General features: G+C 38.2%; 1 protein-coding gene across 1 annotated transcript in view; it reads left to right on the forward strand.

Annotated features, from left to right (window-relative positions):
- The window catches only part of pebp4 (phosphatidylethanolamine binding protein 4), a 59,402-nt gene that overhangs the window by 10,489 nt on the left and 20,928 nt on the right, over positions 1-27,985 (forward strand). The window contains exon 4 of the mRNA XM_023343723.1: positions 13,088-13,183. Coding sequence (XP_023199491.1) covers positions 13,088-13,183 — 96 coding nt within the window. The remainder of the gene's footprint in view (positions 1-13,087; positions 13,184-27,985) is intronic.

Raw genomic sequence — 27,985 nt, forward strand, 5'->3', positions numbered from 1 at the left:
TTTTTTGTTTTGTTATTAGTCCAACTGTTGCACTCAGTCAGGGTTCTTAGGCACATGGCTGTGCCAGCGCTGCCCACACTGTGGTGTGGAGGTTTGGAGCTCTCAGCTTTTGAGCTGAACTGAAAGAGCTCTCTCACAGAGTAGGTGTTGGCATGATGCTTTGTTTCTTTCTGTGAATGTCATGAAAGGTATGGATAATGAGAAAACTGAAGCACAGTGATAGCACGATTTATCTGGGTGCCAACTTTGTGCTCGACTTCAGAATTTGGCATTTTCAGATAGACGATGTGCTTAACCTTTTCCTCTGTCCTGAGACAAATCTGAGAATCAGTTGTGACAGCTGCAATGTGGTTTTATTTAAAACATCACATCGCAAGCCGGGCAGCTAAAAGGTCCTGGTCAAACTTGAGTGCTGCAAATGTCCCTATTTGGCATTATGCTCTATGAATTTACCCCGGGGCATTAGTTTTGCCTGGTTTCATCAGCAGAGCTGTAGATTTACAGATGGAGACATTCATTGTAGCTGCTGTTGGTCACCATTTATAATAATTAACAGTAGTTAGTTTAACATCTGTCAATTTACTTTGGAGCTGATGGTGTCATGCACTCTGGTGGAACCAGAGGCATACAGAACTTTACAGAACCATTTGACCTTTGTCACATTTTTTCATTTTACAGCCTCAAAATATAATGTATTTTTTCAGGATTTAATATGAACGACCAACACAGACTACAACATCCATCCATCAAAATGGATGGATGTTGTATGGTATATTTTATTGCACAATGCTCCTGTTTTTATCTGTTTAGTTTTTCTATTACCACATGAAACAGTGTGCTTTAGCTGGCTCACCTCCAGCTACTATTTTTTTTACATTACATGTGGCCACATAACCAGGTGTGAACCTCACGCAGTTGAAATGTTTACAGATAATGAGTGCTCACACCTGTTTGGAGAAAAAATACTTGGTTTTCTTCTTATGGTTAGTGATTTGTTTATGTCAATGCACTAAAGAAAGTAATTAAATTAATTGTCTCAAGTAATGATCTCTGTTAACATCCAGTCAACACAGTAATTTACTGTGTTGCATTTAAAATGGAAAAATAGTTCATTTCATTTGTCTCTGTTTTGCACTCACTGCAGCACATTTTATAACCATGTACTGTTCCTGTTAGTTCACATCATAAAATGATGTGTAAGTGCTCTGCGCTCTCTTCTCTTATACAAACTGGCAGCTACTTGACCTCTTGTTACTGGGACTGAATGTCTGACAGGTGTGATAATCATACGCGAAGGGAGTCCATACAAAATGCTGTTGAACCCAGCAGAACTCCACACAGTCGAGCACTTCAAACAAACTACGAGTGGTTGCTGCTTTTTATACCACACAGAATAGAAGAAATTGATTGGAACTGGGAGGCTTAGCTTTGGGTTTTCTGAAACATTTTTTTTCGTCAACAACTAGAGCTTAAATTTAGATCTTTTTTCCCCCCGTTTTTGTATTTTTTTATGTTTTTATTTGTTTGTCCAAATCCTATTGAGTGGTGCTCCAGGTTTTTCCTTGAGTAAATAGTTGATATTATTGTGAGGTTGGAGAAAGGACTTTTTTTTTCTTGTGCACAGGAATGTAGATCCCCCCCCCCCACTCCATGAAATCCTAATTGTGCCTCGGAGGGCTGGTAGGGTATCTGTGCTCAGCTCTGCTCAACAGGATTTGTGTCTGTGTATGTTAGAGTATGTCTCTTAGCTTGAATACGGATATAACCCTTTCATCGCACAAGCTGCTGATTTTTCATATTTGCCAATAGGCTGATCCCGTGCATCTTTATGTGGAACACATTGAAAGTTTTTTTTCCTCCTTGAAGTATTTGATATTTCTTCAGATTTAATAGAGAGTTGTCTGAAGGATGAGCCATATTTGAAAAATCTATCTCGCCAGACCAAGTTTAGTCGATATTAAGTGATCAGATGGAGAATTTATAACAGGTCAAACCAGCATCTGTCCTTTCTCCTACTTGAATTATTGCTGTGCATTCATCTATGCAAATCCAGTATAAGATCCTCTCTGGCTGCAGCCGCATTGTCTCTGGCTTTGATCTGCACGAGTTATCCAGGTTGTTTGACCAAAAAAAGAAAAAATAAAAGAATTGCAACAACATCTATATGGAGATTATTTCTGTAGTCATTAATTGCTACTTGAAAAGGGATTGAGGATTAGCAGTCCTTTACTCTACTGTCACCTGTCTCTCCTCTCTTTAGTTGTTTTTTCCTTATTTCAGTATCCGTGCAAGTTGGCAAAAAAAAAAATTAAAACAGGGTGATTTATTCAAATGAATCATCAACGCTGGAATTGATTCAATATGTGCCACATTCAGATGGGTGCTATATTATTCCCTAGGGGAGAGGCAAAGATGGAGCTGTGGAGCTGTTTTATTTGTGCTGTCTTGATCAGTGTGTCAAGCAGAGACGCTGAGCTTGTTCTCAATGAATGGACGAGCCCTTGAACCATAAACCTGTACCTCCTCTGATAACAGTTTTTGCATTGTGATGTAAGTGCCATTCTCTGTGATGTCCTCTCTGACAGCACTAAATATATCAACACGCACAAAATGATCTGTCAAAGGAATCATTTTATTTCATCGTGTTCTCCAAACTAAGGATTTTTTTTGAGCCGTGTTTGTATGCAATGCACCATACTGTGGATTTTGTTAAGGCTTCAAAGTAAAGCTCTGTATTGTGGATGTGTTTGTTCCTATTGTTCAGACTTATAGTTAAATGACTTTGCTGTGCTTTTGTCATTTATAACAACTATGAGCAATCTTCAAGAGCTTGAGTCTCATAAAGAATCAATTCTAACTGGTTACTCAAGCTGTATAATATCAGGAAAATATTTAGTTGTGATCATATTGCTAAAAATAACACATTTCATCTGAAGGTGAATTGATGTTAAGTTTCCCTTGGATGATTGAGAATCTACAGCAGCCTGAACTTTTTCAGGAAGAAGAAAGCACTTGCCCCCAAACCCCTGCGAAATGTCAGTGTTCCTCTTTAGCAAGCTACTTAATCCAAAGGTTCCTGTGAAATGGTGTTTGAGCATTGTGACAGCAGATGGGCTCTTTTTTCTAGAAGAAAATGCTGAAACCCAAAACTTTGACAAGAGTCTTGTTTAATTCTCAGATGTAAACCAGGAGATTATTTTCATGGTTGAAAAAACCAAACGTAATTTTGCAGAAAGGTTTGGGTTACAAACCACAAGGAGGTCTGCCAGCATTTACATCATCATCCCCTCATGACAACAGGACAAAGTGCTGGTTAGGTCCAACCCCAACACTAGAATCAGCTGCTCATGGGATGTGCTGTACCTTCCCTTCTGTCACTTCGTCTTAGAGACATATCTGAACAGCACTGCTTCACTCGGGCCATGGTGGTCCCTGTCAGACAGACGGCCGACTCCCGTCTTCTGGGTTTAAAAGTCTGGAGGTTTCTTTGCTGTTGGTTCACACTCAAAAAGTGTTGCTACTAGAAGAATAGCACATATTAATGATGAGTGAATAACAAATAAAGAGCATCTTGTTATGCTAACACAACATAGCTCACATTTCAAAAGTATACTGTATCCCAGAATTATAATGCTGCTAGATTTGATGGGATCCAGCATCTTTGTGGAATAACAGCTTTATGAGACTTTTGGGTACTTTCTCTTCAACCCAAGCCCTCTAACTGGGAACGATTAACCAATTAAAAGTGGACCTTTGGGTAAATTATAAGTTCCTTTATATTGACCAGCCAATGAGTAAAAGGGAGCATGAGGTTAGTCAATCACAAAAGTTCTTTCTTCTCTCCTCACAGATCTACAACTTCAGGAAGTAATTTTCTTTTTAGACATAGACAGACATAGACAGTTTATTTTCATTCAATTGTACATTTAAAAACATACAAATTGAAAGAAATTTTGTTGGAAGGCTCCAATAATACTAAATAAATAAATAAATAATAGTAAAAGTATTGATGTAAATATATATAATAGAAGAGTAAACTAATGGCAGTTTACTCCTGATGCTGGGTTTAATGAGGGATGAAGCTGTCTTAAACGTCAACAACTTAAACACCGTCTGTCAAGAGTTGCTCTGCACATGCATCTTTTTAAATCTTTTCCACTCTCATCATTTTGATGTAATGAACAATCAGTGATTAATTTTGATTTGTTTTAATTAAAAGAAAATAAAAAGTTAAAACCATCATGTTTCGTTGTCCAATGCTCAAACTCTGAGGTCGTATATCCTTTAGTGCGATTTCTGCTTTTGGGACGTCTGAAATCGCCACATCTTCCTAATCGCTTCTTGAATTACTCAGAGCCCGTGATGACATGGCCCCGATTGTCAGACGGGTGGGCTGGTGACACTGGAACACAGACGGTGCTTGTCTGTTTGAAATATTCTTTTTCGAGCTTCCAAGCCCTGGGCTGTCCTCTCTCCCAGTCTCTCAACACCCAGCTTCGCCCACTGAAATAAGACTTCCATACTGGAAAATCCGGCCGTTCAACTGGCAGTCTGGACTAGGTTCAGCCCACACGACAGGGACCCACCACCATCGCCACCACTTCCCCCCCTTTAATAGGCACAAGAGTTTGCCACCCCATGTAGATGCCTTTTGGTCGGCTTCCATGGATGGCGTCAATAGCATCTTCCTACACAAAAGTGACTGAACGAAGGGCACACAAGAAAATGTGGGAATAATTTACACTTTCTCACTGTACTACCATCAGAAACCATAATTAATCATGATAGAAAAAAGGTGGAAGCCATCTTGGCTGGTGAAACACGCAGTGCCTGTGAACAGCCCTGACACCTTTAACAGCTCCATTGGCCAAATAGGAATGGGTGTCAGAGTGCTTACAACTAAGCTCCCTCCATGGCAGCATGTTTCCCTTCGTCTTCAGAATTGTGTCTGCTTCATGATGCTTTTCTGCGACAGCTCCGCAAAGTGCAACTGTCGCACTCCTTTATCTATTTTATCCGCACAATGTGAAATCATAGACAATCTGTCGAAATAAGACTGAACGTTTTTTTTTTCTGTCTTTCACTCTTCAGTAGCTGCCAAAATAAAATGTGACAAACACAACTAGATTCGTTTCGCAACACAAGTAATTTTTAATCATTTCCTATGTAAACTTGATGTCTTCAAATGCACATTTGCTGAACCGAGTGGATATTTATTGACTTTGCATGTATCTACTAAAAACCTCTTAGAAACTTGATTCCCAGATATGTTGCAGAAGGAGTGAGAATGTGCTCACACTTGAACTTTTACAGCCGTCTTGGTGGTAAAATAACAGAAAAATAGCAGATTTTTGACTCCTGGTGTGTGACATGGCTGACAGATTAATTATGGATATGAATCCAGAGCTGCAATTTGCCCTGTTTGACTTTGTTGTGTTCTCAGCAGTCAAACTATACGACAAAAATATTTCCCTTTTGCCTCATTTAGCACAGACGGAGGCTCACTTTTCCGGCACCTGGCCACTTGCTACTTCGGTGTACCTGTTAGTGGTAGTTACTGTGTCTGAGCATGTGCATTTTGCAGAAATGCTTTCACGGTAGTGAGTAGGTGTATGTGTGTAAAGCCACCACTAGAAAGTGTTGAAAGCCTCAGCTAGCAAGATCGCATCCAGGGTGACTAATAAGCTTAACATGAGCACGGCTGTGTTCGCAAACATGGTGCGCTGAAAGAAGTCTTCAATGTTGAGAGAAATGCAGAAACGATTCCTCAGGCTGCTACTAATTCCTTCACCCCCCTCAAGCTTCAATCAGACTGTGAACCATCTTTCTGTTAGCAGTGGATTTATTGCAGTTACAAACTACAGATCAGAAGTGCAAGACTTAAAAAACAAAGTTCAGGAGAGACTGCCTTTAACTGTTAAAGTTTATCGAGGAGCTGTGCTTTTTTTTTTGAAGGTTAGGGGCAAAATCGAATTTACTTTGAGTGGGAAAAATCGCAGTTGTACTGCAGGCCATGAAATGTATTCCATTGTCTCATCTTGCCTTCTGTCATGTGTTAATTTGATTAAAATACAGCATATTTGCATATTTCTATGATCAAAAAGAAAACAAGATTATGCTATTATGTAAACTTGCGTTTGTATTCTGCTCTGATTTCTCCTGAACTGCTGCCTCTTCATAGCTCACCTGCTCTTTCTGTTTGGCTACCAAGCAGAAATCTAGTAGCTGCGTGGCCCTAGAATACGCAGTTGTATCCACACGTGACTTTCCTCTGACCATGTGGCTCCTCAAAGTGTGGATTTATAAGCCACTTCACACTCCATCCCTGTGTGGGAGGACGCTGTGTTTAAAAATAGGCAGGTTTGGAGGTAGTGAGCAGTGCACACTACCATCTAAAGCACTTAATGCAAAACACTGAACTAATGGTACACTCTATACTGTATGTCATTATTTTGTGTCTTGTTGATCATCAATGACTACTCAGGGTAATCAGTCATTGATGATCAATGACTGATCATCAATGACTAATCAGGGTAATCAGTCATTGATGATCACTGACTGATCATCAATGACTAATCTCTGCAGCTGAGATTGACTGTTGTGAAATGTTTCCATTACCTTGCAAAAGTTTTCATACCCATTAAAGTTTGACCAATTTTGTCACTTTACAATCACAAACTTAATTTTTATTTTTGGGCGATTTATTCTGAAAAGTGTGGCATGCATTTATATTAACCACCCTGAGTCAGTTATACTCATATAACTGAATGTGCATATAACTGTATACGCTTATACAGTTATATGCGTATAACTTCATATACGCATATAACTGCGTAATTACAGTGCAATTGTTTGGGGGCATGTCTCTACAGTGGTGGACATTTAGGGACTTAAATCTGTCTATTCTTTACAAAGTAGTTCAAGCTCATTCAGATTAGATAGACATCAATCTTTAGGTTGTGTGACAGATTCAGCTTCAATTTATGTCTGGAGATAAATAGGTCAATCCATTGTAACTAGTAAATTATCATCAATAATCTTATCACACTCTGATGTTCTATTAGAAAACTTGTGGAGTTTACTTTGACATGACAGCCAGCCTAAGTATTGTCCCTAAATAAATACGACACTTTAAATTACGCAGTGGTTGATCGGTGCATTCTAGGCTTCCTCCAATGCAGTTAAACATCATAAATGAGTTTTATATCACACTGTTCATCACATTGTCTGACAGTTGTATTTTCTTGGCGATACCATGTATTCACTCTGCATGTTAAAATGTAGAAAACTGAGGTATTATCAATACTGCTTGTACTGAGCAGCAATAAGGTTCCTAAGGTGCTACAGATGAGTTGTGGGGGATGTGCTGTTATTAATGGCAATCAGGACCTTCACACCTGGAAGGTTGGTGACCTCTAGGTGAGTGCCATAGCCTCCCTGGATTCGTCGCCTCATCTCTATAGTCCTTTACTCTCTTCTCTGGATTCAATTACTGCTACCAGGCTGACCTCTGACCCTCCTTTACCACATTTAACCTCATCTTCTGACTCTAACAGTGTTAACAGTAGTAAACTTCCTTTGTGGACATCCATTTTTGTTTCACTCTCATTTGTCTCCTGCTTCTAAATCAACACATTTTGTCAACAGTGTCTTGTTGGTTTATTTTGTATCATAGTTGAATAAGAAATTTAAAGTTACTGTAATACAGGTATATCTCAACTAATTAACTAATTTATTTTAGTTATTCAACTGAGTAAGCAAAACTCATTATACACTTTCACTGAGTAATGTACATAAAAGTGCTTTTTCTGTTAATTTAAATGATTTAAATGTAAATGAAGTTCCTTAGAAGGTTTGAAATTACATAAGACCAATAAAAGAGAAACTTACAGAAATGTTACTCTACTTAAAGGCATCAACAAATAGGCCAATTTTCTTGCTTAATTTATATATGAGTGACTATGTGAAAAAAAATCTGTTTCAATTTTTGAATTGAATTACTTGCATAAATAAAATTTTTAATTATAGTTAAACTTTCTGAGATCAGACTGTTATCCTACGAAAACAGAAACTGTTGCTTATATTATCCTTCCTCAGACAAATCTACTTCTTCAGCTTTTGCTTCAAAGCTCCCATTTTTCCGTATTTGCAGATTGAGCTTTCACCTCACTCTAAGCTGCAGTCGATGGTTGTTAAGCCATGGCCGTCTCTTAATCACAACACAGATACCTGTTAATTACCAAATGAGTTCAAGTATTTTTGCTACTTAAACAGGGATTTAGGATCAATGCATTGCTTTGCTCTGGTTTCAGCACTGAGAACAGTTGATCATCAAGTTGCACATGGTTTGCTCTGCATACTATGGCTAAAGCAGACACAGGGTAAAGCAATAGGCATATTAATGGACTTCTGCACAGATGACATAGTTTGGTGGTGGGTCTTGGATAAAGCATGAACTTGTAAACTCACAGAGGGGCCTCTTCCTTCTCCCTCCCTCTCACTAACTCACCCTCATCCTTCGTAGTGTCATCAGTTTGCAGATCTTCTCTACGAGAGCAGTGATTAGCCATCTCTCTCATTCTCATCCCCAGCAGAGTTCACACAGAGGTAATCAAGTAGATTTTCATCCTTGGGGGCTCTTGTTTCCCCATGCCTTTGTTCTTTGGTATTTCCTTTTTAGCAAAAGTCCTATCAGTTTGATTATTTTGTCATGGAGTATTGTAAATACATTAGTGAAACATATTTTTTGATCAATTTCTTTCGGTCACATTTAAATTACTTCTTTAAGTGCTCTTAATGAAAGCAAGTCCTTTTTGTTCTTTCTACCACCAACCAGAGCCAGTGTTAGAGACTCCCAGTCTACTGCAGGGTTGAATTGAGCCGGTGGCGTCTGAGGTGTGGTCTTAGTGGACCGTTTTGCTGTGATCACAGCAGGCAGTGGGAGGTTAATCCCAAGAGAATGGAGGCTCAATCTTCCCCCGCCTCCAGTTTTTACCCAAGGCTCTTACATCCCCTGCTGTATAATGGCCCGGCAGAGTTCTGTGATACCTGAACAGATTTCTATTCTGCTTCAGATTCTCTCATTATTATGACATTTAGCCATTTGGGAGCTGACCTCTAGCCTTTCTGTAAACATGTAAATTAAATCTGGGATGTGCAGCAAAAACTTTGGATATTCAGTGTCTTGGAAAAGTCTTCACTCCCATTTGAAATTGTGCACAATTGGTCCATTACAAGCACAGATATTACTATGTTTTATGGAAATTTCATGTGATAGACTAACACAAAGTTATATCTAATTGTAAAGTAAAATGACTGAAGATTTGCAATGTTTGTTTTTTTAAACAAGTGTCATTCTGAGAAGTGTGGCATTCATTTATATTCTGGCTCTTTTACTCTAATATCCTTAAATAAAATTCAGTGCAGCCACTTGCCTTCAAAAGTCACCTAAATAGTAATTAGAGTACACCTGTGGGTAACGTAGAGCACAGCTGCTCTATGAAAGCCTTAGAGATTTGTTAGTGAGCATTAGTGAACAAGCAGCATCATGAATTGGACACATTTCTTATTATTGTACATTAGGCCTTAAAATGCTCACGAGCATTTAAAAATATGAAATCTGATCAAATAAATGAGGGTATCAATATATGGGTATATGCAATTAATGTATGTGTAGCATATGTGCTTATATGCAACTGTGAGGGAAGGAAAGAAATTTATAAGATAAGATAAATCTTTATTGTCATTGTCACACATTTTGTCAACAGTGTCTTGTTGGTTTATTTTGTATCATAGTTGAATGAGAAATTTAAAGTGACTGTAGTACAGGTATATCTCAACTAATTAACTGTGGAGATATACAGTCTTCTTCCAAATTATTCTGATTTGGAAGAAGGCTGTAAGATAACAAAACTTGACAAAAAGGAAGTGGTGTGAATACTTTCTGGATTAACTTCATATATGCATATATTGATCATTGATATTGATCATTTGAAAATAGAGTATAGAACTACTGGTAACTTACCAAAACATGGCTGTCCATCAAAACTGACAAGACAGGCAAGGGAACCCAAGACTGACATTTTTGGGAAAGTCTGAATAAAAGAGCCATTCAGTTTATATTTTGTCACAAATCATGTAGGGTCTACAAAGAACACTGCTTTGTATACAAAATATCATATGTTGAGGAAAAATAGCACTACACATCAGCATGAAAATACCTTCCCCACTGTGAAGCCTGGTAGTTGTAGCATAGTGCTGTGGGAATGCTTCAGTAAGGACAGAGAAGCTGGTCAGACAGTTGATAGGATGGAATAAATATTGGGTGATCCTGGAAGAAATTAAAAGGTTTAACAATAGCGCTGATGTTCACCTATCAACAATGGTTTTGATAAAAGTATATTTATATGTCAGAATGGCCCAGTCAAAGTCAAAACCTAAACCAGTGTTTTTGCAAAGTGTTAACTCATGGAGACTGAATCCAAAAGCATTTACAATATTTTATCTGGGGGAAAAAAACAATAATTTTCTTCCCACTTGTTTGTGGTTGTGTTCGGACAAAATGAGTTTAAGGGATATGAATACCTTTGCAAGATACTGTTTGGGTGAAAACTAGAGTTAATCCTAAATACTAGATTTAAATAGCTCCAGCATAGGTTAATTTTACATAATCGTCAAGGTGAAAATCTTAATGAGTACCTTAATGATCCTGAGAGGAGCAAGACACCAAAACAAGCTCCACATTTTAAGGGAAATTGTGTCCCTTCCAGGATGGAGCATTTTGATATACATTTAGTTTGCTCTAGCCCTGAGAAATTATTTCAGATGGCAGAGTATGCATCTGTTTTTCCCTGGAGTCTTTCACACGTATCTGTGTGTAATTAATGTGAATTTTGACAGATGGAGGGAAAAAAAAAATGTCCGCATAAGAGAGAAGGGTACATGCCACAATGTGTGAAGTGCAAGCTTGATGGGAGCTTCTTGTATTATATTCACTGTCCATGCCAGCTGGACGAGCAGCTAGAGAAATGTTACAGGTAGATTTCAAGCTTTAAATATATGCGGAAATCACAGAAATTCAACGGCCACCATAAATAGGTTGGCGGTTTTTTTTTTCTCTTGTTACTGTTGGAAACTAATGTGAAACGCTTTTAATGTACTAAATTTAACTTCATAAAAATCTAAACATATCCTATATCATGTATCTGCATGCATGGTAATTTTCATGAAAATATACAAGAAAGTGCAATTTTGTTCAATAGTAATTGTGACTGGAGGTCATTTTTAAATTAAAAGCTTAATTTGCCTTTAAGGCTGTATGTGCGTGTGCTGTTGTTTGAAACCGTGCTATTTCTGAAAGCATCGGGGTCTGACTTAGATATTAGTATAACTACATTATCACACTTTTTTTTTTCCTGCCTGGTAGCAAACATGTAAAAATGAGGATTACAACTCTGGAGAAGGCAACAGGTCATGGTTGGTAAGCTGCCCGGGGGGGTCACTGATATAGAGTCACTTTTGACAGGCTGTGGAGGAGGCTCTATTGTTACTGGTGTGTCTGGATGTTACCTGCAGGCACTATCGCTGAGACTACAGTATTATCCTATTATTAGGCTTAGTTGTTTACGCATATTACTGCTTGTCAGGTAGGCAGAGAATCCTTCTGAAAATGAGCATCTGCAGAAAAAAATACATGACTTCTTCTTTATCTCATTCAAGTACATCGGCTTAGGATAATTTTCTGAGGCCTGTAAGAATGTCTTCATAGGACAAAACAAACATAAATTTAAGATTTCTGTTTACAGGGAAGCATTTGATCCTTTGAAAATGTTTTACCACACCGCCAACAGTGTTATTTGGCAGTCGGCATTAGAACGTAAGAAAAGCTGCACCTGTTTTTTTATGTGTTCGTGCTGATATCATTATGGTCTTTGCTTCAATTGAAAGTGCATATACTGTAAGAGGGACACTGTGTCGCTGTTTGTAGAGGAAGTGAACAAAATAAAAAAAGCCCATCATATGGTCTGGCAGATTTTGGGCACCAAACCAGGGATGACAAATGTGCTCTTGCAATAATTCAATCTGCTCTCATAATTCTCTAACTTTTAGGGACAGACAGAATGAAGATTTTTTTTCTTCAGGCAATTAAGCCGCCAAATCATCGTCCAATAACTGTGATCAAGTGTTAGTTAAGATGCTTTTTCTCTCCATTGACAGATTGAGGGGTATAAAGATACTTGGTAAGTGGCAGAAAGTTACTGTGAATATGTTAACGAGACGATTCTGGTGTCGCTTCCAAAACGTTGTCATTTTGTTTATGTCACAGGAAGGATATTAAGTTTAAGTAATGACAGAAGGGATGGCGTTTGTTTGAGAAAAGAATAAGAAAATCAGCTACAGTTGATATTCTGACATATTTCTCACTTTTAAAATAGTTTTTTCATGTTAAGCCAATATTTTAGGCTTGACAGTTACATTTGATAATGAAAGACAACAAAAGAAAAGTCCTAAATCTTACTTTGGGAGCTTGTTGGATGCACTGATCAGATGCACTGGTCTTGCTTTTCCTGGCTGATATCGATTCTGAGATTTTTCCCTCCATTAGGTGTTTATTGGCCTCAGAGAATACATTTCTGCAGGTTTCTTGACAGAGGTGGCAGTTTTGAAGCGATAGGAAAATGAAGCAATTACGAGATTATTCACATTTGTGCCTCAAAACATTCATCACTAACCTTTCATTATAAAACTCATAAAAATAAATCAAAGTGCCTGCTTTCATAGACTAAAGATGGTGGAATTCCTTCATTTTGATGCATTATTATGAATCAGCACTTCTGCTTTGATTGATTGATTGATTGGTGAATCTCGAACTTATTAAATAAAGTTATTGACACAGGAAGAAACTCAACAACTGAATCACAAAACTGAATCAAAGCATAACTGTATTAGGTCTTAAAGTAATAAAAAAGTAAACATTTTGAACAGCACACTTAAGCCATCTACTGGAACCGGTTTAGGAGCCAATGAAAACATGCCTGCCTGTGTTTAAAAAGTAATAATGTGTATATGTTTGACTGTTTACATGTAGAAAAAGACGTATGTCCTGGTGATGGTTGATCCTGATGCTCCCAGACGCTCCCAGCACCCTGCTTACTGGAGGCACTGGTTGCTTGTGAATATAAAGGTACAGTAAGTCTCCCAGTACTTCTGCTCCTTCACCTCATTGGTTTTGCCGATGGTGATAGAGGCAGCGCTTTTTATTGGATTAGAAAGTCATACAGTATCACTAAAATTTACAAAGTTGTGTTTGGTTGCCTTTTTTCTCAAGTGTGCATTTTCATAATCTCATGGTCTCGTTTGGCACATCTCATGTTTACATCTGCATCAGGGCCGATCGTAAAGCCGAAAAATTATGAATGGTTTTTTAAGCCGAACTTGGTTACAAAAAAAACGGTGCCAAGTTTGAAAATGTTAATTTTTCATATCATGTATCTTGTGCAATAAATGTCTGTGACAAAAGTGTGGGAGTAAGTCTTTCTAAATGGCTGTGAAAGTTTGCAAGGCCCTGTCAGCAGCAATTTCCCTCTGCTGCGCAGTGCCTGGGACGTGTCAATGCGAGCGTGTGAGACTGAGATTGGGGAGAGCAGCATGCGAGGCGCACACTTTTCCTCCCATAGTGCTCCAGTCCCTCAGCTCCCCCTTCAGTGGAGAGATCTTGGCAGAGTGTCCTCCCTTCATCTGTTCCCCCAGGCAGAGCAGCTCCCCCAATGATCCACACTTCTCCATATTTTACACCCCCGAAATGGGCACGGCTCCGATCCCCTTATTTCTCTTCGTATTTCACTCCTTTTTATCCATTCGCTTGTGTGTTTTCGCATTCTTGCATTCTAACGCCAAATGCATGTTGAGTTGTTGATTGCCTCAAATATTTTGAGGTTTGCAGACATTTTTTATAATCCCTTGGGAACTGGGAGATCAACCCAGTAGATTAGAAACTAGGGGTCTGAAAAGCAAGATCTCAAAGCTGCTTCAGAGATGTATCGCTGCTCCCTTTAAATTTTTTTTTTTTAAAAGACTTGGTTTTTAAACTGAGTGAGTGCCACATCGATTCAAAGATTCAAAAGTGTTGAATTTGCGAAGAGCTCACAACAGGTTTAAATTTTGCGTTTTTTGATTTGTAAAATTGCTCTTAGGAAATTATTTCTGCAGCCATGCTGGCAAGCGCATTAAAGATCCAGTGGTGTTTTTTTTCTCTCTCACTAACTTATGTATATTAACAATAAAATCCCAGGTAAGTATGGATTCCCAATATTTCACAAAAATATAAAGTTTTCAAAAAACACTGGAAGAAAATAAGATGCTATTTCTCCTTTTTTTAAATATGAGTTGATAATATCACAGGTGGCACTATTAAATACTATGGTACATGAGCGTGTGTATTGACATAAAAAAGACCCATAACTCTCTTTCCTCACTGTCTGGTACATTAAATCAGATTAACCATTTTAGGGCAGTAAGTATTAACAAAGTAATTCCGATTTTATAAATGTAAGAATAATAAAGATTGTCTTTTTTTTTACTTTAATTAAATTTAGAACTTATTTTTTCTAACTTAGCTGGTAGAATTGCCTTTGACTTGGATCAAATATTTTGAGCATCCTTCTACAAACTATCAGAAATTTAGTGTTGGCCCCTTTCCCTCTGACAAAACTGGAGTCTCTGAGATATGTCTCACGCCACACACCGTGTCAGCTCTGCTAATAAATTGTTGATAGTAACTCAGATTTCTGAACTTATTGTCCTGATGCCACATTGCAACAGGCTTGGTTGTTTGCTTTGGGATACTGTTTATTTGGAAATCTCTTTTGAGCTAAAGTTAAGTGTGTGTCTCCAGATTGAGACCTGAGTCCATTATTACACCTAGATTTTGGGCCTGATCTCTTAGTTTGGAGTCACCTGGTGACATAGTAATGTATCACCTTCATAACTATGATAACTACTATTATTAATTGTTCTGACCTGGGCTATCTGGAACATGTAGATATTGCTTAAGAGATGTAACCTCGAATGGGATTTTTGTCTGGTCCGATGAAAAGTTACAAAGAAGCATGAGTTCTTTATACAAGACTCAAATGAGTAAAGCACTTTACCTGAAAGTTCAACCCAGCTCTCCAGTTGCTTCAATATGTCATGGTCAATAGTGTCAAATGCTTCACTGATTCAACACAACCAACATTGTGGTTCTTTATTTATGTGGATGTCAATGAACACTTTGAGGAGGGCAGTCTCCATACTGTGGTGAGCACATTTATTTAGGTGTTGAAACACACCTTTTATCCATTATTTTGCTGATGAATGTAAGGTTGTAATTCTGTAAAATAAATCTTATCAGTTAGTTCTTTCCTCGTGTGATTTCATCAGAGGCTGAGTTAGAAACACCTTTTTGTTGTTATTTTTAAAAGGTTCTTTCAATCTGACAAACAAGCCTCATTCATTAAATTTAAACTTGTATCTAAAGTTGGTTTGGTCCATGTTATGTAAACATAGTAGTTACTGCATTATTTACCAAATTTTAAGGACAGACTGGTATAGTGCTAAAAAAAGAAACATAATAATTTCTACTTCATGAAATTTAACCTTTAATTTTTATTCTCAAGCCTGTGAAGAAAGCCTGGAATGTTCACCAGCTGTGAATAAACAAATATCTTTCAAGCCTTCAGATAGACGACGTTCTCTCAAGCAATTCAATTTCCTGTCACTTGCGTGGGTGTTGACCTGCTCTGCCCATGTTGGATTGGCCAATATGATGAGATGTTTTTCTGATTGTGACTGGTGGTTGGTCAGCAGGGTTAATGAGCCTTTTGAGTGAAGGCAGCTGTAGTGGGAGGTGTTTAATTGACCAGGGTGGCTAGGTGACACGATACAACCTCCATTTTGTTTCAAGTGTCAATCTGAATACGCTGGATTTTGTTTCAAGCTTAAGTCTTTTGAAATTGTGAATGAACACATACTTCAGCAAACTACTGAGTACTGATTAAAGAATAATTAGTTCCATCTTTTAAAGTGTAAAGAGTGCTGCGCAATAATATTCTTGGCATGTTTGTTGATTTTAACTCTGAGGTCATGGTTTCAAATGTCAAATAGATCTGTGTTTACTTTTTCACAAGTCAAATAATATGAGCTGCAGCAGCCATATTCTCTTCATATATATTCATGGGTCCAGGGTCATACAACCTTGCCCTGGTTTGCAGATGTATCCATAATTACTGTGGATTCTTTGGAGTTGTAAAGATAAAGATTTCCATAATTCAGCCGAAAGCGAGGTGAGGTCAGCCTGGACCGAGCAGCAAGCCGCAGCACATTTAAGCCGATTCCTCAGTTAAAGTCTCATTAGAGAAGAAAAAGAAACAACAAGGACACGCTGAAGTACCTCGTGTGTTGGTGCTTCGGTCGCTTCTGCTTCAAGTACGAACACAACACATGGCTCTTCACTTAACAAAGCAAGTGTTAAGGATCTCCTTGCTTTATGTGAGCCATGCCAGAACTCTCTGGAGAGCATGGCTTGTAATATTTGAATATTTCTTGCCAGGTTCTGTACTGCTTATCCACAGCATTATAGAAAATGTAGACATCAACATTGCTTCCTGATATAGGATGATTTAATGAGCAACTTTTAACCAAATAAGACCCTTTGAAAGGGCTGTTTTCTATACAATATTCTTATTCAACAATTAGCTTTTTTATTTATGTCTTACAGAAGTTATAAAAATCTTTCCTGTCAGCTTTTATATTGGTCTGACAAAATGAGAAGGTCCATTGACATTGTGAGATGTCTTAATTTTATGTCCTATAAACTTATTGCATTTAAAGATGTAAAACAATATGTGTAAACCTGTTATTTTGCGGGATTTATGGGTAAAAGGTGGTGATCAACAAAACATTTAGCAATAATAAATCACATTATGCAAGCTATTTATTTCAATGGGAGGAATTTGTTTTAGAAGTATTCTAAAACATTATTAAAGGTTTAACATTGAGCTATAATTATTTATAATTTTGGGCCGTACAAGTCTAGTAAGTATTTATTTTATTTTATTTTTTTTTACCAACATGCATCTTTGGACTGGACGTTATATTAATGGTGCATCCAGAGTCCTGAGTTGAATCTGGCAGAAACGGTGGAGACAGCTACAGATTGGGGTGATGGCAAAGAGATTTTCCAAACTCAAGGACTTAATTATTTTTCTGGTAAATTCACCGAACAGTAAAACACTGTGAGTGTGAGGTGTTTGCAACATGCAGCTAGTCTGAAAACAATACTCTGCTCACCGAAACAAAAACAAAAATCAGCTATTTCTCACACATAAAAGAAAAAATAAGATGTAAATGTTAAACCTACACCTTGCTTTTTGCCATTTCTGCAGCTGTCTGCATCACTTGTTGCCTTGTCTCAGCTGCTTGTTGTAGGTCACAAATACCAGCATCAGCACATCTTTACAAGCATGCAGAATAACAATGCAGAAGTTATAAACAATAAACAATCATAATTTTATGTTTATATCAACTGTCAAGTCTTTTATCACATCTTTAGTTTGGTCTGCCAAGAACAATTTATTCCACCAATTAAGTGCAAACTGTGTGGCTGGATGTCTTGTCTTCTCTCACCAGCTGTCCACTTGCTTTTAGAATAACATTATTAGATGATGGATATGCATTTTCAATGCAGCTGCCTGTTATGATTGACCCTCTGAGCTACAAAAACAGTCATTTAGAATATTCTTCAACACGCACCCGCGTTTTCACATGAATTATGGACAATTACCAAAATAAGCGCACAACAGATTGTTGTCTCGCTCTCTGAGTCAAATTCCAGATTGTGAGCCTCTCCCTCTTTCTCTCTGCTCTCCTGGAGTCTAAATCAATACAGATGTTCCAGTGCGGACTTGCAGTAATAATTACTGTAACAAGCAAATCATTTGGATCCGAATGGAGTCAGTTTATATAAACATAACACTAGGAAATACTTTTTCTCCTTAATGAAGTAAAATAGTAAAATAAAATTGTCGCTCGTGCTCTTAAGAATAAAAAAGATGTTCATCGCTGCTACATAGTGTCAGGTTTTACTTACGTGTAACCTAAGATGTCCTGTGCTTAAAGGTGTGTCACTGCAAAAGTAATATTTCTTAGAACGTTTTCTTTGTGAACACAAAGTTGAATGTCAAAGGCTTTGCTTGTTGTTTATACAATTCAGCATCTCCTAATCAGTTCCAGATAAGGTCGCTTTAAGTTCTGTTTACTCAGCATATTGTGTGATCTTTTGATCCCCCGATGCAATCTATCAATGGGAAGCAATCATATGATTATTGAAAGCCAGATGGACATCTGATTATTATAGTGCACGGGGGGATATGCATGCTTTAACATCCTCTTCTATTGTTGCAGCTCCCAAAAGAGGAATGAGCCTGTGTTCTTCTGCAGCTCAAGCAAACACTAACAGTGGAGTATTGTGACGGTATTAGACCAGCTGGCTTTGTGTTTGTGAATTCTGCGGCCTGCAGAGATCATCTGCTCCACACCTCAACATGTCCTTTAACTGCTAACTATTAGACGTGTAACCTCTTTACAGCTTTTAATTTGGTGCTAAACTCTTGAAATGATAACACTTTGGTTGTTTTGTCTCTTATTTTTAATATACACCGTTTGGTGATGAGGACAAAAGCTCTCATCCATCCCAAAAAAACAACAATAAAACTCCACTTTTTTAGTGTGATTAATAATTCCAATGTGTCAGATTTTGCTTAGCACCAGAACTCTAGAACTGCATTTATTTTATTTATATAATGATTTATTTTATTTATATAATGATTTATTTTATTTATTGTATGTTAAAAAATAAATAGGTAAAATGTGGCCATCATACACCTCTGAGCCTGGCATTTTCTTACACGCTGAAGACTATCACAAGTGACACTTTAAGATTTTTTTTAAAAGTCTATGTAACACATCATTACTATCTTAGGAGCATAAAATGATTAGATTACATTTTGGATGTTTGCAGAAGCCCTGCAGTTTGTTTTTGCGAAACAGCCCATACATATTTGCATTGTTCTTTTTTTCTGTAACCATACCTACTGTTCATGTAATGATTTAAGTGTTAATTTTTCTGACAGACAGCTGCCCCCATATGGAAGCCAAAAACAGTCTCCCAGAGGCCAGTCGAACCATCGCTAGCTGCACTGTGAGAACAAAGAAGCAATAGTATTATTCATAATTAAACTCTTATTGTGTTCTCTGCTGAACATTTCCATTCTTCTGCCTCTCTCCTGCTCACTCTCGTTCCCCCTCTAAATACTTTGCACCTCGTGGTGGGAACATCTGTCTGGCGTCAGAGTGGAGCCGGCTGTGCAGATTGGAGCAGGTAGAGGAGCACATTGTAGCCCGGCTAATGATGAGAGTGTCTGCCCTCTCTCTTGGAGGAGACGCAAGCTGCTGCTTCACGCTCGCTCACTCCACTCATACGCCCAGGGAAACAGATTTCCAAACATATGCAGTATGTTTTTAATCCAGTTGAGCACTTCAATCCCCAGCAAACACAAATAACCTTACGGGACATCCATATCTTATGACAAGGGGGTGGGCGCAAAGCAAGTGAACAATTTTTCTTTTTAATGCGATTTTTTTTTTCTCCATCCCAAAGTTGCCAAACATGCTCTTAACCCAGGTTAACAGTTTGGTTGTTTATGGTTTCAGAAACTTTTACACAGAACTATCTCCTTGCTTCAAATCATGTGATGCAACTTTATCAAATCTAAACTCCACTGACTGCACCTGTTGCTGTCCTTTGTTTAAATGTAAAGCTAGAGAATGAACACGTTTTACGAACAGATTGTTGTGATTAGCATACATGCAAATTAAATCTGTTTATCTGATTAGTGAAAAGTTTTTTTTAAATGTACAGTACTTTGCAAAAGTATTCATACCCCTTGACCTTTAAATTTTGTCATATTACAGCACCAAACTTCCCCAAAGTGTTTTTGCTGGATGTTATGTGATAAACCAACAAATACTTTTCAATTTGTAAAGTGAAAAGGAAACAGTAACTCATGGTTTTCCTTTCTTTTTACAAATAAGAATTGTAGCATACAGCTACAGTCAGCCCCCTTCACTTTAATACCCATAAATTAATCCAGTAAACCTAATTATCCACAGAGGATAGTAAAAAGTGTTGATCTGTACGGTGAGCTGTGTGCGATCAAATCTCAGTTTTGTAAAAGCGTCAAAGTTTAATTACGAAACATTAGTGAACAAATGGCATCATGAAGAACAAGAACTACACCAGACAAGTTAGGGATAAAGCTGTGGAGAGGTTTAAATCAATGTTAGATTGTAAAATGTTTTCCTAAGTATTAGATATCTCATATTTAATTCATCATTTGAAAAATAGAAAGAATGAAGGTACAACTCCAAACTTACCAAGACATGGCCATTTAGCAAAAATGATAGACTTAGCAAGGAGATTATTAAAAAATGAGTGGATGAAGGAGCTCTGGCCAGTATACCATACCTCCCACTATAAACTCTGGTGGTGGCAGCATCATGCCGTGAAGGTGCTTTCCCCTCAGCAGGAACAAGGACGTTGGTCAGAGTTGAAGATGGACGAAGCTAAATATGGGGCAGTAAAGGAAGAAGCCCTGTTGGCTATAAAAGACCAAATACTGTGGGGGAAGTTTCCCTTAAAGCAGGAGAACAGATTTAGATAAAATAGATCAAACCATATTCCATAACCATTATCCAGATGTAAATCCAACTAGCAATCATTAAATGAATTAACAGTTTATTGACAAATGAATTATGGATAAAAATATATATCAATCAACAGAATATTATACTTACAGGTATAAAAGTTAGTTCTACAAAGTCTTGACAATGGGGGCTGACTATAGATGCATACAGTGCTTTTGGAAATATGTTTTAAAAACCTTTTAAAACCACAGATGAATTTGTTCCCATTTCATAAATATGATTTCATTTAGTTTTTCTCATAAGTCCCCTGAAAAATAGTCTGAAATCTGTGGATGTAACATGGCAAAATGCAAACTATGCACTTAAGGCACTGAGTTTGCAGCCCAAATGTTAAACTGTTAGCTTTCAAAGTGTAAAACTTTGATGTTATGGCCTATATCAAATTGGCTGTCACAAAATTTAAAAGCAAGTACTGTTTTTTGGGGTTTTTTAACAATCAGAACCCTCCCTTGTTACAAGTCAACAATGGTCCTTAACACTAAAGCGCAGCTGGAGGTGCTTAACATTTGGAGCATGTGCTCATCCTGTCAACTGCAGCCAGATAAATGTCAGAGGTGGTGCTACATGGAGTTCAGCTTTGGGAAGTCATTCTTCACTAAACCTCATCAGATTTACTTCACAGCTGTTGATGTGCTTATGCTTGTTAGCTCGGGCCTTTTTTTAGTTGTACATATCTGTCTATGTTTGAATGTACTTGCATCTAAGTTTTGTTTTGTTTTTCTTTCATTTTTGAGATGACAGATCAGGGCTTTCTGGCACTTCTTGTTACTTTCCGACATCTGGGCCCCTACCCTGACCCACATCAACTCCGTGGACAAACCTCTTCTAATATTATCGCTCTATCGCCGCTTATTAACAAACAGGTTCTTCTTCAGTGTGGGCTGCTGCTCTCACTGTTCTCTGCCACCTAAAGGGAGAATTACATAAGAATCCTCCGCTCAGTTGTCAGCTCCATCCCCCGTCCATATACTACAAACGCAAGCACCCGCACACACATTTACACACACGCACACACTGCACTGTACAGTAGCTGATAACCTCCCAAGCCTTTTGCCATCTCGGTAAAAACTGACCTCCCCGCTTTGGCTGCTGTGGTGAGATGATTGAAGAGGTTTCACTGCACAGAGAACATGAGCTGCTGTGGTTTACAATTAAAATAGGGAATGCTGATCAGTTCTTTCTGGCAAAGAAACAATCACACATAAATTATAGTTTTTACATAAAGCCTGGTGGTGTGTTTGAGGAATCTATATTCCTGTTGATGCTCCTGTTTGATTTAAGACTTTTTCCTAAGGAAAAGCCTAGTTATTGCATTTAAAGATTTGGTTTACTGTGCATCATTTATTTCTAGCCCGGGTATACAGAATAACGATTACATTCCAAGAAAACAAGGACAACCTGGAAAGCCCTCTCTGATCCAGTCTGTCACACTAAAGCCTAGTAGGGGGGGGGGAGCACGTTGGACCTTATCCATGTAAAGAGCAGTTTAAAAAACTGCTTGCTCTGTAGACATAAAGGCACTTCTTTTAATATGTGCCCCCTTTCTTCACACCCACGGCCATTGTGTATAAAATCCTGTTTTTCCTGAAAAGATTTCTAGTCGCAGCCGCAGACAATGTTCCCCCACACAAGCTGTCGTCTTTGTCATACCCCCTCCCCTCCACTTCAGTCAGGAAAACAGGATCTTTGGCAGTCGGCCCCATGTGCAAATTTTTTGTGTGTTTGGAGGGTACAGGTGGAGGGGGCAGTGGGCTGGAAGGGGAAAGGAGGGGGATGTTGATGGAGTTAGCCTACCTGTTCCTCCTGTGAAGTGGTCAACTTTGAGTGATGTGCTGGAAGGTGTGGGCACAGGAACTGGAATGGGGTAGTAAGGGGCGGGTAAATGAACAAATGTCAGGGTTCGTGGGGGGCTGCCGGGGCTGCGGCTTTGGAATACGCTTCCTCTTCAGGGTGTCTCCTGATACGGTGCGGCGAAGGGGATTGTGTCATGCTGATAAAAACAACTCACTAACAATTATGCTCACCTAAAATAGCCCTTACTTAAGTATACAGCAAATCTTGCCAGTTAATTGTACACAAAACAAAGAGTTGACAAAAGACCTCCTGAAGCCAACATATTTTCCTGTATTTTGGCATGCTAATTTAGTTTGACAGCCATGAATGCAAAGTTGGCAGATATTATGGTGGCCTGTCTAACTTCATGTGCAGATTATGACTGGATTCTAAAACTATTACTAAAGTAGAGCAAGTACAAAAATGCAGCTGAGGCTAAGTTGCGTGTTTAGAAAATGCCTAAACAGCTCAGATTGTGTATAATGAAATAAAAAACACTCTCACTTTAGGAACAATTGCTGCATTTATCTGCTAATGTAATTTGGTTCTGTGTGCATTGCTGTAAGAGTACCAAGGTTTTTGATATGGATACAAATCAAACAACAATGCTTGGCTTAGTGTTAGTATTATTAAATCATGTGCCCATTTCTTTGAATGCTACAAGTGTGCAACAATAACTCACACTGAACAATAGATGTTGCAATTCTTTGCACATTACAATCCGTATCTGCAAGGGATTTGGTGATAAAGTTCCTATTATTCCTTGGAACGGTTTGAAGTGACAAAACAAGCCCCTTTCACCATAAAGAAACCATCTCATCCATGTTAGGCTTTCATAATTTAAGTAAGATCGGAACATTTTGTCTAAATAATTCTCCGGATTTGTTCAACTTGTGCTTATTGATATGCTCTCGGACTAACAACCAAAAAAGAAAGGACCTCTGATCCTTGCTATTGACCATCATCATAGCCGAGAGGTTTGTTGCAATGCTGTATTTTTATGCTACACTTGGTGAGAAACCTGTTTACATTCCAGGGTGCTGTATAGTTCACTTCTCTCCGCGGCTCAGTCAGATTCCAAAGCGCTGTATAGATTTCTTTCAGCTGATGAAATTAAAAAGACAGTAGTTTGTGTGTGTGGTGTGCCTTCCAGCAACGTGATTTGCCTGCGAGTTCACGATACGGGTTGAGAGGGGAGTTCCTTTGGGGGGGATTAAATAGCTCCCTCTCTTCGTTCCCTCCTCCCCTGCCCTCCATACTTACAGAACACAAACAGCTTGCAGGGCTGTGCAGTACTTGTACAACATGTTTGCCACAGTGCTGCTCACAGGTAACAATAAGCTGAGGTCAGAGGTTAAGAGGGATTGTGGAGCGCGGATTGTTGTGTGTTCCTGTGGCGAGCACGGCGCACACAGAGGCATGGGAAGCAGTGCCCAACCATGTAGCTGGGACAAAGTGAGGGTGAGAGACTGGGAGCTGAGTTGTCTTTAAGGGGTTATCATCCAGAACAAGACCAACTCTGGTAACATGAAGATATGTTTTTGGTCTGTGCACTGTAATGCTTGACTTCTTTTCTCTGGAAGAATAGAGGGTTACATCAATGTCCTTGAAGAACTACAGGATTACCACTAATATACCTGGCCAATAATTTAATCAGCCCTCTGAAAAATGTGAAGATTGTTAAAAAAAAATACTTGAATTTAATAGCTTTTTACTCCTACTGAACACACATCTCTTTTATCATATCAACACTTTTTATGCACAAGCTAAACATCAGCTGTGGTGTTTCTGATCTGCTGGTTTCAGGTACATAAAATTGAGGTCAAACTATCTATTTTGTTGTTGTTGCTAATACCAATATATTTATAAATCTCAGCAGCCAAAATTCAACCAAAAATTATTTTTATTCTACAAGGAGGATCATATCTGTTGAGACATTTCAGGCGACATGTATTATGTTCCCAGATTTTCTCTGCCTCACACACACAGAGATTAATTTCCAAATACAGCAGAATACATCAGAGTTTCTTGTTGCTAGACCTGCTGCCTGGCAGGACTCGTTTCTCCCTGAGCCATAGCCAATTAAAGGTTTTCTATTACAGTACCTAGCAGAAATTTGTATATCTCTTGGACTTTTTCACATTTAAGCATATTACCACAAAATACTCAAACGTGTTTTATTGGGATGTTATGTAATGGACCGACAGAAACTAGCGCGTAATTATGAAGTCACAGGTAAAGGGATTTTAAAATGATGAAATGGTCAAAATACTTACTTGGCTAATGATTGTGCGCACAGTGTAACTCCCATTAGACGTTACTCAATATGTGCGAAATGCAATCTCAGTATAAACCCAGCTGTTCTGTGAAGGCCTCAGAGGTTTGTTAAAAAACAGTAAGGAACAAAGAAGCTTTATGAAGACTTATTACCAAATCGGATAGGTCATGAATAATGTTATGGAGAACTTAAGGGAGGATCACAATATAAAAAAAAAAATCCAATCTGTTCACTAACTGAGCAAATGTCCCTGTTGGAGCAATAATGTATTTACTCTATTCACTATTCACGTGGAGTGTTTTTCTGAGGTCTTTTGAATCTGCCATTAAAAATAGAAATAGTATGGCACAGCTGCAAACCTGGAGGAGCAGGGAAGCTGGTCACTGCTGACGGGAAGATGGATGGAGCTAAATACAGAGCAATGCTGAGAGCAAACCTGTTAGACGCTGCAAACGACTGGAAACTGGGATGGAGTTTCACCTTCCAACTAGAAGACACTAAACATGCAGCCACGGCTACAATGGGTCACAGCATATTCTTATCTTAGTGGCCCAGTCAAAGTCTCAAAGTCTAAATGACATGGAGAATCTGGAGCATAACTTAAAAATAAATGTGGTAAAAAGAATTGAAATTTTCATATAATTTTTAAATCTAAAACATATTTTGCAGCATCATTAATGTAACTATAAGGTACTAATTTAAATGGATTTTACTACAGTTTTTGTTACTCTATACAATCATTTATTTTACAAATATTTAGTCCTTGGGATAGACAGAAAGTCAGTGAAAGGTTGCCAAGATCAGGGTTACGTACTCACACTTTTTTTTTGTTCCAAAGAAAAGATGTACTTCTCTGTTCAGAACAAATAGTGAGGAAGTGAGGAAATGCATTAATTGCATACCTGAACAGCTTGTCTAACATAAAGGACACCTGTATTTTTTTTAAATTAATTTCTTGTTTTCCAGGTGCAGCATTTATGCACAGAGGTAATAAAAATAATCAACTCTTTCATATTAAAACTGCAATAGCTGAATTATTACCTCATCTGGGGATGCAGTCAAAAAATGATTAAAGGTTTGTTCCCTAGAAATTTGGAGAAGTAAATAAAAGACATTGTTGTAAACAGTCAGCTTCATGAAAGTTTCTGAGCCCAGATTTTTGCTTCTGTCATTTTGCACAATGTATATATGGGTGGTCAAGTCCCTGACACCTTGACTGAATGTACCACAGCCATGTTTCGCTTAGCTCAGTTTGTAAATGTGGAAACTGCTGACGGAGTTGCATGTAATTCACTCCAGCTGATAGTACTTAATGCATTTTGTGACCTGTTAAAATGAAATCCAGACCAATGGTGCATAAATTGGGGAGCTAAAATATGTAGATTTTAAAGTAACGCTTTTTAAAACATCCAACATTCCTGCAAATGTATTCAGAACAAAAGCATATGTTTCATAACACAAATCAAGTTACTGTGCATTGCTGCACAGTATATGTTCCCTAAAAGTAGGAATTAATAATGAAGATGCTTTTTGGCCTGAAATTGCTATTCAAACAATTATGTACTTAGTTTCTTCCAACAAATGCATTCCACGTTATTGTTTTGCCTCATAGCAAAGCACCTAAAAGACTAAAACCTTTCATTCCAGCAAAGGCCGCTATTGGTCACCGTCAATAAAAGCATAAAAGCATTTATTTCCCACGTTTGTCAAATTAACAGCATACTCCATCTCCCATAGGACTTGTAAGGTTCATTAACCTTTCTGTGAAGTGGGACAGGTTTCCAGCAGTTACTATAACCTTTGTCTCCCTGCTGCCTCAATTATAATAGAAGAATTAAACATCCAACGATTCAAAACAGTAATTCTGCCTCTTAAATCCCTTTGTACCGGCTCTCAGTTGTTAATGACTAAAGACACTGAATGAACTATAGAGTTATCAGCAGATGTAACTGGACTGGAGCAAATCGAATAGCTACACTTAACAGCAGGGTTGGTGCCTGTATGTGTGCAGTTTTTGTTTAAAGACCAAACTGGTTATTCTGTTATTTTTAGAAAATGTTGCTTTTGTTTTGGATGATTAACATACATCTACATCATACTGCCCAAAGTATTTTCTCACTTGCCTCCACACACGTGTAATTGTGTTTGAGTTGAGTGATTTCCCAAACTTAATCCAAAGGGTTGTGTGCGATATTGGTCCAGTTATGCAGATTTACCAGATTGGACACTTTTGGAAAAGATATCCACATTGTTTAGGAGTTCATTTAAGGCCATTTTTAGAAGCCCATTTGTGTGGCCAGACACTGATGCTGGAAGAGAAGGGCTGACTTAGTGTTATTTTGCAATGGAGCTATTTTGCTTTGTATAATTGTGTGCAGTCATGTTGGACTAGAAAGGAGTAATCCCAAATAGTTCCCAGGGAGCATGAAGTAGTCTTAATTACAAAAAAAATCTCAAGCACTTATCATCCCAGTAAGCACACTTCAAATCATCATCACAATAAGGAAAGAGTATTTCACTACTGCAAACCTTGTCAAGAACTTACCGGGCGAGCAAACAAAGCATCAAGCAGTCAAAGAGGCCCATGGTAAACTACTTGCATGATTCTGTTGACAGAAATGTAAGTTGTGTATTGCACAAATCTGGCCTTACTGAAGAGTGGCAAGAAGAATACCACTTAAACTTTGCCACAGGCCATGCAAGGGACACAGCTAACATGTGGAAGAAAGTGCTCAGGTCAGACGAAGTCAAAACTGAACTTGCCTGTGGTAGTGGCACCATCACACTGAACCTTTTGGCCATGTGCAAAACGCTATTTAAAGAGAAAAAACAATACTGACACTTATAAGCAAACAACCCTGTGAGTCACATATGGTGGTGGCAGCATTATGTTGTGGGGCCTAGGTTCAACTACAGAGTCTATTGATGTGATGGAAAAGCTCAATAAAAAGACCAAATCCATGTAAAGTTGAACATCTTTGACAACACTTCAGAAATATTTTCACACGCGATGGAGCCTAAGCTATTTTGCAGAAAGAATGGGGAAATAATCATTGCACAGATTTATGAAGC

The sequence above is a fragment of the Xiphophorus maculatus genome, chromosome 12, assembly GCF_002775205.1.
Source record: "Xiphophorus maculatus strain JP 163 A chromosome 12, X_maculatus-5.0-male, whole genome shotgun sequence".
Lineage (NCBI taxonomy): Eukaryota > Metazoa > Chordata > Actinopteri > Cyprinodontiformes > Poeciliidae > Xiphophorus > Xiphophorus maculatus.